This window comes from Bos grunniens, chromosome 12, assembly GCF_055505025.1.
Source record: "Bos grunniens cultivar Pamir isolate PY7600 chromosome 12, Bosgru_T2T1.0, whole genome shotgun sequence".
Lineage (NCBI taxonomy): Eukaryota > Metazoa > Chordata > Mammalia > Artiodactyla > Bovidae > Bos > Bos grunniens.
The window spans coordinates 62542206-62559701 of NC_141176.1; the positions used below are offsets into that span (position 1 = coordinate 62542206).

General features: G+C 44.7%; 3 protein-coding genes across 6 annotated transcripts in view; 1 reads left to right on the top strand and 2 right to left on the bottom strand.

Moving 5' to 3' along the window:
• The window catches only part of LOC147361823 (uncharacterized), a 180891-nt gene extending 170949 nt beyond the window's left edge, over positions 1–9942 (bottom strand). Inside the window, exons 1-3 of the mRNA XM_086328417.1 lie at positions 9852–9942; positions 9269–9547; positions 7566–9206 (exon numbers count right to left, since the gene is read on the bottom strand). Coding sequence (XP_086184543.1) covers positions 8434–9206; positions 9269–9547; positions 9852–9942 — 1143 coding nt within the window. The 3' untranslated portion in view covers positions 7566–8433. The remainder of the gene's footprint in view (positions 1–7565; positions 9207–9268; positions 9548–9851) is intronic.
• On the top strand, positions 8861–16488 carry SLITRK5 (SLIT and NTRK like family member 5). 2 transcript variants are annotated; one of them, XM_086328617.1, is made up of 2 exons: positions 8861–8997; positions 12224–16488. In XM_086328617.1, exon 2 carries the CDS (start codon positions 12232–12234, stop codon positions 15118–15120), a length of 2889 nt encoding a protein of 962 aa, XP_086184743.1. In that variant the 5' UTR covers positions 8861–8997; positions 12224–12231; the 3' UTR covers positions 15121–16488. The 2 variants fall into 2 exon arrangements, with proteins under 2 accessions (XP_086184743.1, XP_086184744.1); XM_086328618.1 differs by lacking the exon at positions 8861–8997 and adding an exon at positions 9175–9653.
• On the bottom strand, positions 10101–14072 carry LOC147361825 (uncharacterized). Of its 3 annotated transcripts, none has more exons than XM_086328619.1 (3): positions 11217–12231; positions 10863–10924; positions 10101–10754 (listed from the first exon to the last, which is right to left on the bottom strand). In XM_086328619.1, the coding sequence occupies exons 1-3, from the start codon at positions 11380–11382 to the stop codon at positions 10698–10700; spliced, it is 285 nt and encodes a 94-aa protein (XP_086184745.1). In that variant the 5' UTR covers positions 11383–12231; the 3' UTR covers positions 10101–10697. The 3 variants fall into 3 exon arrangements, 2 of the variants coding, with proteins under 2 accessions (XP_086184745.1, XP_086184746.1); XR_015137680.1 differs by lacking the exon at positions 11217–12231 and adding an exon at positions 13935–14072 and having other exon boundaries at positions 10682–10754; XM_086328620.1 differs by lacking the exon at positions 10863–10924.
• Positions 16489–17496: the final 1008 nt, after the last annotated feature.

Here is a 17496-nt window from a genome sequence, read left to right on the forward strand (position 1 = left end):
ATCTTCATATGAGCAAGTGACAGTGTAGTCATTGATCAAAGTCAACCTGCATAGCAGTCACTACTCATATAATATAGCAATTAAGGATGTAGATTGATTGTACAAAGAACTCTGCATCTTATACTGGTGATTCAAATCCAAATTAGTTTTTTGTTCACTGGGATATGTAACAATCAATTAAAATTGCAGCAAACATTAAGATATGTCATATGACAATAACTATGAATCTAGTGTCACTATAAAAGCTTCATGAGATTGATGGAATGTCTTTGATCATGGGATAAAAAATGCATTATGTTAGATTCAAAAAACACTGAACTGCCTCTGATCTGTCTTTCACAGAAGGTACACCATTCACAAATGAGCACTGGATTGCCAATATTTATTTACATGAAGTTTACTTTATGTTTTAGGATAACGTGAAAAATTTTAAATCTACAATCTAAGAGTAATGATTATGCTATTTTTCTTCCAAGGAGATTACATTTTAATACTTATCCTTTGATGAACCAGTGTGGCAGTCTTAAGGTCCACTGAAGAGAAAGCACAGTAAATTCCTTATATATAAAATATATGACCTGCCCAGGGAGGTGTCTTCATAAATGCACGTGCACAATGGATGCAAAGCCAGAGTCAAGAATGGGGCTGAGATCTCTGAGAGCCAGTCTACTGCCCTGGACCACATGGCTTCCCACCTACTTGGGACTTGAGCTCTGAAGCCATTAATGCGCCTTTATGAAGCTACATTGATTTGTCCCACAGTGGAAGTATAGGTTAATTTTATTACCAACATTTTAGATTAATTAAAAACAAAACAATCTCAAAATATATAATAATTTGTTATAATTGGAACTGATTACGAAGCTATTACATTTTTGTTTCAAATATATAAATCTGATTTCATATGAACTGAGGTTTACTCAGGTCTTCATGGATATTAGAGGCCATATTTGCATTCAGTGGTGGTGGTGGTTTAGTCACACAGTCATGTTTGACTCTTTGGCGATCCTGTGGGCTGTAGCCTGCCAGGCTCCTCTGTTCATGGGATTTCCCAGGCAAGAACATTGGAGCTATTTCCTTCTCCAGAGGATATTTCAGACCCAGGGATCGAACTGTGTTTCCAGAGTCTCCTACAATGCAGGTTGATTCTTTATCACTGAGCCACCAGGGAAACCCTTTTTGCATTCAATAAATACATTAATTACAATTTGCCGTCCAAACTCTGTTTACTTTAATTGTGCAAAATACTACTCAGCTTCAAAATAGAGCTTTTGCATTCAAATAGATGGAATGCGAGAGAGTGTTCAAGTGCACTTTTTTTTTTTTTTCCAACTGACTGACAGGCTTCTCTGCACAAAGAGCCTATTCTAGAAAACTCCTAAAGCAAATTACCCCTTCAGGACTTTCTTTTCCAGTTCTACTAACATTCCATTGTGTGATCTGGAGAAAAACACTTTAGAGGGTACTTCATCATGCATAAAAAGGCACTTATCTTCTAATAAAATTCTATTGATATAATCTACCTTTCCTTCTTGATGGGAGTGTAATGAGGATGTAAAAAGGAATTTTTAAAAGCCTCTAAAATGCCTTGGAACCTTTAAAAGAATGGTAGAAACCCTTAACTCAATGCAATTTAGTAGGATTGAATAGAGACCCTCAACAGAATGCAAATCAGGCCTCTTGCCAAATATGAATCATAATTGTCCTTGTTTATTGAGAGTGTCATAATCACCATCATTAGTTATGAGTGCAGCTGTTCATACTGATTGAATTTCCAAGGTATCCCAGATATTGCACAAGAAACACTATGTCAGTCTTTCAGGGATTTATACTCTCAAACTGCACGACCAATATGGTAGCCACTCGTCACATGTGGTTATTTAAATTAATTAAAATTTAAAAAATCAAAACTTTATTTCCTCTAACACCAGCTGCATTTCAATTACTCAGTAATCATTTGTAGTTAATAGCTATCATGTTAGACAAAACAGGTATAGATTAGTCCCTTCACAGAAAGTTCTACTGGAGAACCCTTGTAAGGGCTTGACAAATTTAAGCTACAAGAAATATTATTCAAGTGCACAATTTATGCAACAGTATTTTTATATTTTATGCCATTTATTTTGACTAGAGAATGTAGGTGGTTTATCAGACAGTCAAAATATCTCTGAAATCACCCAACCATCCTGATATGAATCAACTCATTGTTTTATATCAAACATAATAGGGCTTAACACAATATGGGTACTAAAAAAATTTGTTGAATGAATAAACTCATAAGTGGATAAGTATTTCTTGTATATACAAAGGGGCTTCCCAGGTGGCTTAGTGGTAAAGAAACTGCCTGCCAATGCAGGAGACTCAGGAGACGCAGGTTCAGCCCCTGGGTCTGGAAGAGGAAATGACAACCCACTCCAGTATTCTTGCCTGAAGAATCCCATGGCTACAGGAGCCTGGTGGGCTGCAGTACATAGGGTCGCAGAGTCAGACACGACTGAGAGGCTAAGCACACATGCACGTATACAAATAATTATTGGGAGCTCATTTTTCTCACTGCTAACGGGGTAATAAACACAGTAAAATTCTGTTCTCAATAAAACATGATAGCCTAGTCCAGATTAAAGGAAAACTTTATGCAGTGACTAGAACACTGTGCTAGATAATGTAAGATAATGTTTAGATAATTAAATCTTTAACGTTGGTTAGAGGTGGCAGGGAAGACTGTTTTGATGAAGAAAGTATTTACAATGAATTTTTGAGAACAATACATAAAAGTAAAATGCCAGTTGCTTAAAATGGCAGCAGAAAGCAAAGGATTGGAGTTGGGGGAAAAGTAAATTTATTTTGAAGGGATAAAAAGATTATGGGAGTCTCCTGTTGAATGAAGGATTCCAGTTGATAAAAGTTGAATAAACTATGGTCAATGTAGACATTCTTATGCAAGCAGCAGTCATTTTTTAAACATCCTGAGGACACTGTTTTGGAATGATTGTTTTTCTCTGCAAAACCAGAAAGGATACAGAAAATACAGGCATAATAAAATGCTTGTTTGGACTTGTTTCCTAGAAATGACTAGAGATATTTGAGAACTAAGAACCGATGAATTCCAAGAGACAAATCATAGCTCCAGGAGGAAGATACAGTTAAAGGCTTATCTGGCTCTATAATGAAACTGCCTCTTGTCCACAGGAATGTGCATATTTCAATGCAAGCGAGTCTAAGCCAGATGGCAGCAGACTTTGTTCTAACAGGGCCTGATATTAGTTTGTATACTTAGAATATGTCACAATTACACACTCACTCATCTTCCTGCAGAGAGCAGTGAAGATCTGCTGCTGACCATTTCAAATATAATCACTTATTCTCTCTAGAGAATCATTTTGATCGTTCCCTTCACTCATCATATCAAATAAAGCTAATATTGCCAGTACACAGTATGGCTCCGTATAGTGAAGATAAAGGGAAGCTAGCTTCTATTAATTAATATTGGTAGCTAGAATTGAGTGGCACATATAAGGGCTACGGAGAGAAATCATTTTAACTAACTAGTTTATACTCATATTTTAAGAAAGATATTTGGTACCTCCACAGGTAACAGTGCATCATTAAAAAAAAAAAAAAGTTTTGAGAACTATAAGACAGATTGTAATTTGGTAAAATCATCTTCTTCATCACCTTTCCTATCATTCTTCCAAATATTATCCTTATTTCTCAAGTACATAGTGTTTTTATAAGGAATGTGCATGTAAATTGAAATGTTTATATATAATGTGCATGTAAATAAATATATATATATATATATATATATATATACACACTCTTCCAGGTGGCTTCCACGGTAACTCAGTGGTAAAGGACCCTCCTGCCAATGCAGGAGACACAAGTTCAACCCCTGTGTTGGGAAGATCCCTTGGAGAAGAAAATGGCAACCCACTCCAGTATTCTTGCCTGGGAAATCCCATGGACAGAGGAGCATGGCAGACTATAGCCTGTAGGGTTGCAAAAGAATCAGATACCACTGAGCATTCACTCATTCACTCACTGTGTGTGTGTGTGTGTGTGTGTGTGTGTGTGTATGTGTTTGATGAAAAATAAATCTCCATTCTACTCAAGATTTCCCAGTTCTCCAAGAGGCAATCACTACTGCAAAATTTGTGTATCTTTCCTGAAAATTTCTCTTTTCTCCCTTTCTTACTATCTTTCTCTGTTTCTCTCTTTGTTTCAACAGGGTGCATAGATGATGCTACATACACTATTAATAATGACAGATCTGACTCCTATATACACTGTTACTACAGGAAGAAAGGTCTCCTAAATTATAGGTTGATATGTACCATTTCTCGTTTAGTCAGACACGTAGGCTGTTCTAAACCATTTACAAATGCATGAGTCTGTTACAATGAATATCTTCTTACATATCACGTCCTATACTTTATTTTGGTAACACCTTTTAGGCTACGGTAGTTATTTTCAAGTGGTCCTCCAAAGAGGATGTTTTAATACCTAAAACTGGCAACAACAACAGAGGGTATGACTCATTTGAAAAGATCTTGATGCTGGGAAAGATTGAGGGCAGGAGGAGAAGGGGACCACAGAGGATGAGATGGTTGGATGGCATCACCAACTCGATGGACATGGGTTTGGGTGGACTCCGGGGGTTGGTGATGGACAGGGAGGCCGGGCATGCTGCGGTTCATGGGGCCGTAGAGTCGGACACGACTGAGCAACTGAACTGAACTGAACAAGGAACTATATGAGACAGGAAGAAAATAGTCTACTTTATACATCTTTTCTTTGATGCCTCTGAGAGCATATTTCTAAGACTGCAAATAACTAATGAAGTCTGTAAGTGAATAAATAATCTTGGAAAATTAAGTCAGTTTAGCCAGCCATTTCAGATTTGATAAATATCACTACATGATATATTTAATTATTGTAATTTGAAATGTAGGAAATTGATCAAAACAATATGCTATATCATTATTTAGTTTAGCAACTGCACAGAGAAGCGATCATAAATGATGACTCTTGTTTTCACCTCCAAGAAAAACGTTTCTCCTTTCAGGGGTACGTGGGATATGTAATTTTAACTTCAAAGACATTAAAAACATAATTTAAATCTGAAACTTTTTTCATTTACTAAATAGGGTAGTATATAGTCTTCTTAGCTATTATTATCACAAAAGTAATTTATCCAAGTTAATTTGGGAGGAGTCTGGAATCTAGCATTAAATTTCTAAAATCCTAATTCACTAGTCAGGCTAACAACAACAACAGAAAATACAAGGTCTACTGGTTTTGATCTCAATGATTTTGATTTATAGCTGTAAAGTCTCATAATTATCACCAAAGAATTTCCTTTTTTATAATCTCTGTTAGACTCCTGCATGATGGACTATAATTCTTGACTAAGCTCTTTACTATTCTAAATAAACCACAGAGTGATACATAAAAGTAATTTGATGAGATATCTTAAGAAATGCTTTCAATATAAGAACTTTTCCAGGGTTCATAAGGCACTAAAACAATAATTCCAGGTAATAATAAATATGAATTCACAAAATTATATGGTCAATTTTAAGTGACAAATATGCTAATTGTAGTTTGAACTTAAATTTTAATATGCAGGTATTAAATTAGGTCCATAATTTGCACTAATTATTGACAAATCTATTACCACATAGGAAATGTATTCATAATGACATGAGATCATGAGCTAATTATAATATGCATTAATATATTTATAAACAGCTGGACAAAGATTCTCAGCTTTTCACATCCATCTCAATCAAAAAATGTCCAATTTAGTATCAGTGACCTAAAATCTGGAGAAATGTATTTGATCAGTCATTTAATTTTCTAGTTCCTAAGTGTGTTTATGTAATCATATGCATACATTTGAGTGTTGAGTTGTAGCATGTATACATATCACATGACTATATATTGTTGAATACAGACTAAAACATGTTTGTTCCTCTAGATAAAAATCTTGCTTCAATTAGATCAGCTACATGATTCATTTATATCTTTTCTAGGCAGTAGTCAATAGTCAAAGCAAACAAAAGTCAACACACTAAAAAACGAGGCCTTTTCTTGTTTTTATCAGGTTTTCTTTCTCCATTCTTCTGTTCTTGTCTCTTCATGTCACGGTATTTTCTCAAAATCCACTTTCCTGCAGGGAAGCTTACAGAGACTCCTAGTGGTAAACTCACAGTGGCGTCTCAGGCCGTCCTGAATACTGAGTTAATGACAGAAAGTTGTCCTTAACTTCTCCAACCACAAGAGGCAAACTACAATACTTTTAGTGTCAGTGTTTCTAACAAAATTATAACCTAAGTCAATTGCAAACATGTTAATGCTGCTTAACAGGCTGTATTTTAATTAGGATAATAAAGTAAAAATAACACGAAACCAAAAATTAAACTAAAATTTGATATTAAATGCAATTGTGAAGATTTAGGAAAGGAATAGAAGAATGAACTAAACTGCTTCAGTTACTTTGAGAAGTCTAATAATTATATAAGCCACTTCATACCCATTGATAACTTCTATAGAGATTATCAACATTGAAAAATATGTCTCTGTGATAGAGCTTAACATTTATATTCCAAAAGTTTCTAACTGTAATTAACATGTAATTTGAAAATTATGACACTTAAATACTTTCATTTTGCAAATATAAGAGCAATTTTATACTTTAAAAAAATTCTACAATGTTTATATCATGTTAGAAGATAATGACTAAATAAACAATACAGCAACACACCTGTTTTGGGTGAAGTTTAAGTTGCCTGTTTTATATAATGTACCTGTAGCAAGTGACTATCATTCCTAGGCCAAATGGTTTATAAATTTACTAGGAAGTTCTATTATTATAATACTTTATATTATTATTATTATTTATATACTTTATATTATTATAATACTTTACTTTTAATTATCTGATACTATAGATTTCTTCTTTTCTCCCTCCCTGGTACCTACCCCAAATTTAAGCAAAAGTAACAAAATCTTTCCAAACCAAGTTTGAAAGGCTTTAGTCAAAAAAAACAAAAAGAAATTGCAAAATAGACTCAGAAGAAAATTTTTCAAGAAATTTTGCAAAACCTCAGAAGACTATCGTACTCACCACCTCTAGAAAACTTTCTAATTCAATAGAGAGGATGTAGAAAGGTGTGATAGTGGCAATGTGTATATACATATTTTTCAGAATTAATATTAATTTTATATGTAATCAGGGTATTATAACCACAATTTTGCCCCAAATATTACCAAAAAGGACACGATATCAGTTATGTTTAAGACAACTACAAAAGATACTACACAATTAATTCCAAACTTAAATGAGTAAAATACATTTAAGTGATAAAACTACCCAGTTATCAAAAGAACAGACACATGTGTAAACTACATTGAAGCCACTTAGAAGGATCAACTTTTCTTCTATGCCTGGGATGGACTACAGCTCTAATATTACAAACAGTGGAAATGTGCGTTAGGAAGGTAAAGACTCTCTTTTGGGGAGGGAGCTGTCTGGTTTCATGAAAAGAGCCAGGAATACTTACTGTAGAGAAGACGCTAGTAGAGTTTAGCAGGTGACTCTTCAAGAAACTTGCTTTCTATCCTTACTGCATTTATTTAGGGATTTCCGGCTTTTTAGTATGCACCAAATAATATTCACAATCTCTCTGAAAGTCGTTCACATCCCTTGTATCGCCTAGGCATACTTATCAAACGTAATTCTTAAAAAAATAAAAAGCGCCCTTGTTTGCAGCTAAAGTGGACCACTCCCTCTTCCAGGTCCTTTACTCCTGTAAAGGAGTAAAGAGACAGCAGCAAGGGCTGTGTGAGTCTAATAAACGCGAGGTGGAAGGCACACCATCAGTCCAGAGTTGGAATCATCTGTTCCTGACCACCAAGCAGCCTGACACTGTCGGGGTTATTTCCACTCCTCCCTTTTTCAATCGGAGGGTTGCCACAGTCCCACGCTTGTGTTACGCACACGGTCCAAGACTCCTCTGTCTCCCACGAAGGTGGCCGTCCCGGCCGGGAGCGGGGGGGCGGCGAGGGGCGGGTAGTGGGGAGGCTCCCGTTGCGCCGCCGGAGCCCGGGGACGCCTTCGCCCTCGGCTGCCATCTATCGGCCGCGGAGCACCCGCTTCGCCCCGGGCCCATCATGTCTGCTGCAGCTTGGCTCGCACCAGCCGCGCGACAATAAACAAGTGCACCGGACGGGGCCCTGTGCCCACGCCGGAGCAGCTGCCTCAGAGACCCCCGCGAAGCTTACCGCGTGGCCACCTCCTCGCCGCCCGGGAAGGAAGACGCGACTTTTCTCTGAGTTTTTTGGGTTTTGGTGTTTTTTTTTTTAAGAGCCGCCGGGCTGCCGGGACACGCCACAGGCTTAGAACAACGCTGTTCCTGCCCTCCCGGCCCCTCAAGGATGTCGGAGATAGAGAATCCCAAATAATGAAGATCGTGCGCCGCATCCGGAGAACGAATAGAGAAAAAGCCCCTGCAAACACCCGGAGCGACGAAATGGCCAAGAGGATGCTGGAGCCTTCCACCCACTGATCAGGGGGCAGCGGCGGCGGCGGCGGCGGCGGGCTCGGCGCGGGGACACCGGCGGCGGGATCCCAGTGCGGTGGTCGCCGCGGCACAGGGGGGGCGGAGGACGGCTCGGGAGCCGCAGCCGCCGCGGGAACAGCCGAGGGGCCGGTGCCACCTTCGCTCGCCCCCTCTCTACCATGTACAGTGTGCGCTGCAAGAAGAAGGCGGGCGATGTATGCACACCCCTGCGCCCCGCTCCCTCTGGCTCGTCCCCGGGCGTGCGCCACTGACCAGAGGGGAATGTGGTGAAGACGGCGAGGACAGCCCAGGGGGGAGGGGAGGGCCGGCCCGCGCGAACCCACGCCGGCGGGTGCCAGGGGCCGGAGGCGGCTGGAGGGGGCGGCGGCCGCTGCTGGCTCGGAGAAAGTTGGCCCCTAGGCAGATGGCAACAGTAAGTACCCGCCTGGGGGGCGAGGGGACCGGTGCAGCGGACGATGCCGGGGACCCCGCGATCGCGCGGTGGCGCGGGCTTGGGAGCGAGTGTGCTAGTGAGCCTGAGTGTGAGCGGATGCGAGCGCTCGGCGAGGCTGACCGTCACGTTAGCTGGGCCGCCCGGGGCCAGGCAAGCCCGCTCGGCGTCCCCCTCCTCGGGCTCCGCGCCTCCTCCCCCTCCCCTCCCTCCAGCAGCTCTCTCCCCGCCCCGCCCGGCTCCCGGCCCCTACAGCGCGGCGCCTCGACCGCCGGCCCTCCGCCGCCCCCTCCCCCTCCCTTCCCAGCCCGCCGCTCCGGATCGTTCCCCCCCACCACCACCCGCCCCGACTCTACCCCCACACCCTGCTGCCCGCTCCAACTACCACGGAGAGCGCCGGGGAGAGCCTTTCGGGGAGCCCCGGAACCCGCGGTCGCCACCGCGGCGGCGGCCCGGGGCTGGCGGCGTCCGGGCGCCTCTTTCCTCGCAGCCGCCCGGATCGCGGTGCTCGCCCCGCCTCGACTCGCGAGCCCTAGTGCACACTCCAAAGAGGTTTTTGGGGGGTTTTTTTGTTTTTGTTTTTTTGGTTTTTTTGCAAGGGTGGCTATGATGAGTGGGCCTTGGAGATGTGAGACGGGGTAAGTCGGCCGTTTACTTTGCCAAAGAGGCTCCAGCGTGTGTGTTGTGTCTCTGTGTGTGTGTGTCTGTGTGTGTGGCGGCCGGGTGGCTGTCTTCCCCTCTCCTCCCGCCCCTCCTTCCTCCCCTTTCCCGGCCTTCGCTTTGGGGCGGAGTGGGGGAGGGGGAGCCTCGCGTTCTGGAACTCCGGGGGCTCCTGCCTGGGGGCCGCCCTGGGAGCACCTGCGCCCCGGAGCCGCGGGTCCGGCCTGGGTGCCGGGCTTCAGCCCACCCGGCCCCACGCTGCTTCATGATGGGATGCTTAGGACGACGATCCAGGGTTTAATTCTTTGTGGGCAGGAGGGGGGAAACAGATACAGCTTCCCCACCCCCGCCCTCCAAAAAAGAAAAAAAAGAAAAAATCTGAGACTCTGAGAATATGCAGCGTCCCCGCGAATTTACATCGGAGGTGCGTTTCCCAGTCAGAAATGTCAGCCTTGCCCGGCTCATTCAACTTTATTTGCTCAAATTTTCGGGATCCTTTGATAGCAGGGAGGAGGGAATCGGGAGTGGGGTGAGAGGGAAGCTCTTCGACCCTGGCGAGCCAGAACTGAATTAAAGTTGTAAACGCTCAAGTTTAATATTGGCTGGACACGTTTGGCTGTGGGCTGTCAGAGAGGGTGGGAGGTGAATGGGGGCGAGGAAGCGCCGGGCGGGAGGGGGAGGGGATCCAGCCCCCGCTGAATGGCTGTGCCGATTTGATCCAACGGAGAACGGCGATTTCAAGGTAAACGTTTTGCTCTCATAGAGGGTGTCTGTGCTGCTGTTAAGCCAGGAAGTGTTTTGTCGCTGCGTTGGGAGGTCGGGGATACTTGCAAGGTTTAGATATTGTGGGTTCCCATTCGTCTCGACACGTCTGGGTGACCACACGTGAATGAATCGCAGGCACACTTGCACACGTGCGTGCGAATGCAGGGGCTCTTCATAACACGGGCTGGAGTCGACTCGGGTATCCAGATCGTGGTCTCCAGGCTTGAACCCGTGCTTCAGAACCGTCTTGGCTTTAGTTAGGGGTTGTGATTCAACATCAGACTTCGGGGGTGGTGAGGCAGGGCCAAGCAAGGCTGGACAGAGAAAAAAGGCATTGGTTCCATGAGCCCAGCATTTCTACCGAATGTTCCCTCTCCCCCTCCTTCTCCCAACCAACGCAACACACACTCGCACACACTCACTCCATTTATGTCCTTTCCTTCTGAGCGCTGCTGTCGACTCGAAGTAGGAAGTCGAAGGAAGCCTTTAAAGGGACAAAAAGAAAGCCAGAAAGAAAAGGGAGAGGAGGGTCAGATTGATTCCTTGGGGAGATGAAATTCGGATATTAAAGCACTGACTTGTATCACTTGCTGTCCTCCCTTCTTTTCTTCCTTCTATTTTGCCTCTTAATCAGCCCAAGTCCCCTTTCTGAGGGAAGAAGGAGGGGAGTAAAGCCTTGATAATTAAATACAATAAGCAACTCCAGTGGTGGGGATGTTGACGAGGTGGTAGTTCAGTCCCAATTTTGCTAATTTGGTAGGGTTAGTTTTGCATACCGTGGCAAAAAGACGCGGAGCCCGAGGTGAGGAAGGCTTTGGCGCTGGTCCTGGGTTTACTTTTAGCTGATTCCGGGTAAGCGGTGGGAACGCCTTCTTGAAACTCCAGGTACCCGGAGCTTGTTCCGGGATTGCGGATGCCTTCGCAGAGTTCTTTGTAATCCATCGTGCAGAACTATTTCAGTGGCTTAAAAATGCGGTTTAGTAGCGTCGCTGACATGATCAATGAGGAGAAGTGGACTCAGGGCGCTCTCGGGGAGGCGCTGCTAAGTGGCACCGTGCATGCAATTAGGACGCTGATGTGCTTAATAACGTGATAGTGAAGTCCACCATCAAAGCGAAAGCGCTCTCCTTTTTCTCCATGCTCAAAGCTCCCGAAGACAATTGGCCTTAAGAGCTTCTTCTGGGTCCTTTTGATTCCTTATCTCGCATGCTTTTTGCCTCTGTGAAAAGTATTCTTTAGGTTCCCACCCTGGCATTTCCAGCGATGGTTTTAAAATAGCCCAAGTATTGTGGCTCCTGGGCAAAACTGTGAAAATGGGAGACCTTCACGGTGAACTGTTAACTGAAGAGGTTTTGAAAGAAAAGCAGAGGGACTGGGTATAGGTGAGATGGGGAACCTGATAAAAATGGTGCTTCTTTTCTCTAAAATTTAAACCGTGAATCTGAACTGACAGCCATTTTATGTATATTTATGGATTGTTTTGAAAGTGAGGGGGGGCAGGCAAGAACACTAAAACTGGATTTTGTCTAACCTGCCCTTATCTTATAAGGAGCAGCATGTTCCTGTTGTCATTAGAAAATGAAATCAACCTTTAAATCAAAGTGAATATCAGATTTTAATAAAGTCTGGAGAATGTCTATGTACCTTGGGGTGTGGGGTGTCATTACTCTCCCCTTCTTCTGGATGTCAGAAAAACAGTATTAGGAAGGAAAGAGACTTTCTGATTGATTCCTTAAGTTTTTGTCATATTCTGTTGTTTCCTCCCCCCCCCTCTCCCTTGCAGGAGATAAAATGCACACGTGCTGCCCCCCAGTAACTTTGGAACAGGATCTTCACAGAAAAATGCAGAGCTGGATGCTGCAGACTCTAGCGTTTGCTCTAACATCTCTCGTCCTTTCGTGTGCAGAAACCATCGATTATTATGGGGAAATTTGTGACAATGCATGTCCTTGTGAGGAAAAGGACGGCATTTTAACTGTGAGCTGTGAAAATCGGGGGATCATCAGCCTTTCAGAAATTAGCCCTCCCCGTTTCCCAATCTACCACCTCTTGTTGTCTGGAAACCTTTTGAGTCGTCTCTATCCCAATGAGTTTGTCAATTACACTGGGGCTTCGATTTTGCATCTGGGGAGCAATGTAATCCAGGACATTGAGACCGGGGCTTTCCACGGGCTGCGGGGTTTAAGGAGATTGCATCTGAACAATAATAAACTGGAACTTCTGCGTGATGATACCTTCCTTGGCTTGGAGAGCCTGGAGTACCTACAGGTCGATTACAATTACATCAGTGTCATTGAACCCAACGCTTTTGGGAAACTGCATTTGTTGCAGGTGCTTATCCTCAATGACAATCTCTTGTCCAGTTTACCCAACAACCTTTTCCGTTTTGTGCCGTTAACGCACTTGGACCTGCGGGGGAACCGGCTGAAACTTCTGCCCTACGTGGGGCTCTTGCAGCATATGGATAAAGTCGTGGAGTTACAACTGGAGGAAAACCCCTGGAATTGCTCCTGTGAGCTGATCTCCCTGAAGGATTGGTTAGACAGCATCTCCTACTCCGCCCTGGTGGGGGATGTGGTTTGTGAGACCCCCTTCCGCTTACACGGCCGGGACTTGGACGAAGTGTCCAAGCAGGAACTCTGCCCAAGGAAACTTATTTCGGACTATGAGATGAGGCCGCAGACGCCTCTGAGCACCACGGGGTACTTACATACCACCCCGGCCTCGGTGAATTCCGTGGCCACTTCTTCCTCTGCTGTTTACAAACCCCCCTTGAAGCCCCCTAAGGGGACTCGCCAACCCAATAAGCCCAGGGTGCGCCCCACCTCTAGGCAGCCCTCCAAGGACCTGGGCTATGGCAACTATGGCCCCAGTATCGCCTACCAGACCAAATCTCCGGTGCCTTTGGAGTGTCCCACCGCGTGCACTTGCAACCTGCAAATCTCCGATCTGGGCCTCAACGTCAACTGCCAGGAGCGCAAGATCGAGAGCATCGCAGAGCTGCAGCCCAAGCCCTACAACCCCAAGAAAATGTATCTGACGGAGAACTACATCGCCCTGGTGCGCAGGAGTGACTTCCTGGAGGCCACGGGGCTGGACCTCCTCCACCTGGGCAACAACCGCATCTCCATGATCCAGGACCGCGCCTTCGGGGACCTCACCAACCTGAGGCGCCTCTACCTAAATGGCAACAGGATCGAGCGGCTGAGCCCGGAGCTGTTCTACGGCCTGCAGAGCCTGCAGTATCTCTTCCTCCAATACAACCTCATCCGCGAGATTCAACCTGGGACTTTCGACCCGGTCCCAAACCTCCAGCTGCTATTCCTGAACAACAACCTCCTGCAGACCTTGCCCTCAGGCGTCTTCTCAGGCCTGACTCTCCTGAGGCTCAACCTCAGGAGTAACCACTTCACCTCCTTGCCAGTGAGCGGAGTCCTGGACCAGCTGACGTCACTCATCCAAATCGACCTGCACGACAACCCTTGGGATTGTACCTGCGACGTGGTGGGCATGAAGCTGTGGGTGGAGCAGCTCAAAGCGGGCGTCCTGGTGGACGAGGTCATCTGCAAGGCGCCCAAGAAGTTCGCCGAGACGGATATGCGCTCCATTAAGTCGGAGCTGCTGTGCCCTGACTACTCGGACGTGGTGGTGTCCACGCCCGCGCCCTCGTCCATCCAGGTCCCCGCGAGGACCAGCGCGGTGACCCCTGCCGTGCGTCTGAACGCCACCGGGGCGCCCGCGGGCTTGGGCGCGGGCGGAGGCGCCGCGTCGTCGGTGCCCTTGTCGGTGCTGATCCTCAGCCTGCTACTGGTTTTCATCATGTCGGTTTTCGTGGCTGCGGGGCTCTTCGTGCTCGTCGTGAAGCGCCGGAAGAAGCACCAGAGCGACCACGCCAGCACACACAACTCCGACGTGAGCTCCTTCAACATGCAGTACAGCGTGTACGGCGGCGGCGGCGGAGGCGGCGGCGGCAGCGGCGGCGCGGGGGTCCACCCGCACGCGCACGCGCAGCACCGCGCGCCGGCGCTGCCCAAGGTGAAGACGCCCGCGGGCCACGTGTACGAGTACATCCCCCACCCCTTGGGCCACATGTGCAAAAACCCCATCTACCGCTCGCGGGAGGGCAACTCCGTGGAGGATTACAAAGACCTGCACGAGCTCAAGGTCACCTACAGCAGCAGCAACCACCACCTGCAGCAGCCGCCGCCGCCGCCGCAGCCGCAGCCCCCGCCCCCGGTGCAGCTGCAGCCGGCGGGGGAGGACGAGAGGCGGGAAAGTCACCACTTGCGGAGCCCCGCCTATAGCGTCAGCACCATCGAGCCCCGGGAGGACCTGCTCTCGCCGGTGCAGGACGCCGATCGCTTTTACAGGGGCATTTTAGAACCAGACAAACACTGCGCCACCACCCCCGCCGGCAACAGCCTCCCGGAATACCCGAAATTCCCGTGCAGTCCGGCTGCTTACACCTTCTCCCCCAACTATGACCTGAGACGCCCCCATCAGTATTTGCACCCGGGGGCGGGGGACAGCAGGCTGAGGGAACCGGTGCTCTACAGCCCCCCCAGTGCTGTCTTTGTAGAACCCAACCGGAACGAGTATCTGGAGCTAAAAGCTAAACTAAACGTTGAGCCGGACTACCTCGAAGTGCTGGAAAAACAGACCACCTTTAGCCAGTTCTAAAAAGCAAAGAAACTCCCTTGGAGCTCTTGCATTTCAAACAAACAAGCGAGCAGACACACACCGTGAACCCCATTTGATTCATTGTGTTGTTTCAACGTTTAGGGTGAAGTGCCTTGGCACGAGATTCTCAGCTTCGGCGGAAGATACTGAAAGGGTGTGCAATTTCCTTTTAATATCACACGCAGGGAAACGTTTGTGTACACTGGGCACATCACTTTCTCTTCTTGCGTGTGGGGGAGGCGAGGAGAAGGGCTTTATGGAGGGCAGTTTGCTTTGCGGGTGACTTGTTAAAGGTCATAGTCATTTTTGTAGTGGTTGGAAGTGTTGAGAATGGTGGAAGGTGACAGCGCATAGATTCTCCTCTTCCTCTTTTACTCTTTTCCCCTTCCCCTTCTCCCCCTTTGAGCCATGGGTGGGTCTAGATGGCTTTTGTGGTGAGATTAGCACACCCCCAACTTTAATAGAAAGTTTTTTTTTTCTTTCTCTCTCTTTTTCCCGTCCCCATTCTCTCTTCTCTGCTTCCTCTCTTTCTCTGCCTCCCTGCCTTCCTCCTCTCTCATTCCTTTCCTTTCTTTTTAAAGGATGTGTTTGTATGCATTCTGGACATTTGAATTAAAAGAACAAAAGTATTGTGATCTTGAAAAGATCACCATAGATGTGGACAAATCATTAAAATTACAGAGCTATATGATCCATAATTGATTAGTCAAAATAACTTATTGATGAAATATACGAATATTTTATTGTAGCACCTATTTTTATATGCGCATTTAGCATTTCTCTTTCCTTCACTATTTAGCCTATGATTTTCACAGAGGTGTCGCACTATAAAAGGAGCTGTATTTCCAAAACTGAAGTGATATCAGGAAGGCATTTAAAATCTTATTAAAAATATGGAGAACTTACATCTTAAAAATTAATGCAACCCACCCAATTGGATCTGTAATTAAAAAAAAACAAAAACACTGTATCCCAAAGTATAAAAGAAAAATATTTGGGGCAATTAATTGGGCCATTCCAGTGAGAATCATGTGCAAGTTTCTGGTTTTATTAGAGAAGATTTAAAAGTATTTTTATTAGTCAACCAAAATGATGTATTGATTTGACTACTATTGTAGCCAATTTTTGATTGTTTAACCAAACCCAGTTGCATTTGTACAGATCCACGTGTACTGGCACCTCAGAAGACCAAATGATGGACTGTACAAATCTCTATACAATGTCTTTATCCTTCTGGGCAGCAAGCAATGATGATAACCACAAACACGATCTCTGTAAGATGGGGCTACTGTTGTTACAGTCTCATGTATCCCAGCACATGTAATTTTTTAAATAGTTTCTGAATAAACACTTGATAACTATGTCAAATATTGAGGGACTGAAGTAATGATTACTTAAGTGCAAAGAAATAGCTGTGTGATTTAATGAATCGCCATTATTAATTTAAGACAGTAGCTAACTTCTATTCCTAAAATGTCCCCCTAATGATCAAATATATATAATTGCACCTTTGTTGGTTCAGGGAAGTATGGTTATCTAAATGTGTCATTTAATGTGCTCATTCATGAAATTTCAACTTTACTCCTTTTCCTTACTGAAGTATCCATCTAACATGTGGAGCATGGTAAGTAATGTACTGCATATTGATTTTGTATTTTGTCATACCAGTATTATTTATTTGGTCTACAATTTTGCATAGTTTACCTTGTGTAAAGCTACCTGCAACAACTGTGATGGGTACTTTTATCTCTAGTTGATCTATATCCTAAATGTCAAAATGTTGGTGAGTATAAGCTGTTCATGTCTGAGTAAGGTTTGCCAGTGAATTAGATTATATTCAAGGGTAGGAAATATTTGGATGAATCTCAACCTTAAAGAGCCACATACTTCATTGGTGTTTGGTACATGTCTGCATAATCTCACCTGCAATGTGTACAATGTCAAGGGCTGTTCATGAACTTTGTTTAAGGAACATTTTCCGTGGCATTCTGCCACAAAGAGGCAGCATTCACCCATGAGTAAATTGACAGTAACTACTTGAATTCAGATTGAACAGGTGGTAACAGTTTCCCTAAGGAGTTAAAAAAAATGAATAGTAATACTACTTTGGCCAAGAGAAGTAAACTATCCCAGTTCTGTGCAAGTTTTCCCTTCCAAAATTTTTTCTTCAGAGGGGAAGTAATAAACAATGTCATGCTATTATCATGGAAACAATGTATCTCTTACTCTCCATCTACCTCCTCCATGTTAGATCCAGGATTAGAAGATAAATATAAATATTAGTATTTGCCTTCACAATTGGAGTTGCTATTAATTTTGTCTTCACAGTGGGAGTTATTTTTCTTTAATATTGCTTTCACAATATTATCGTATGTA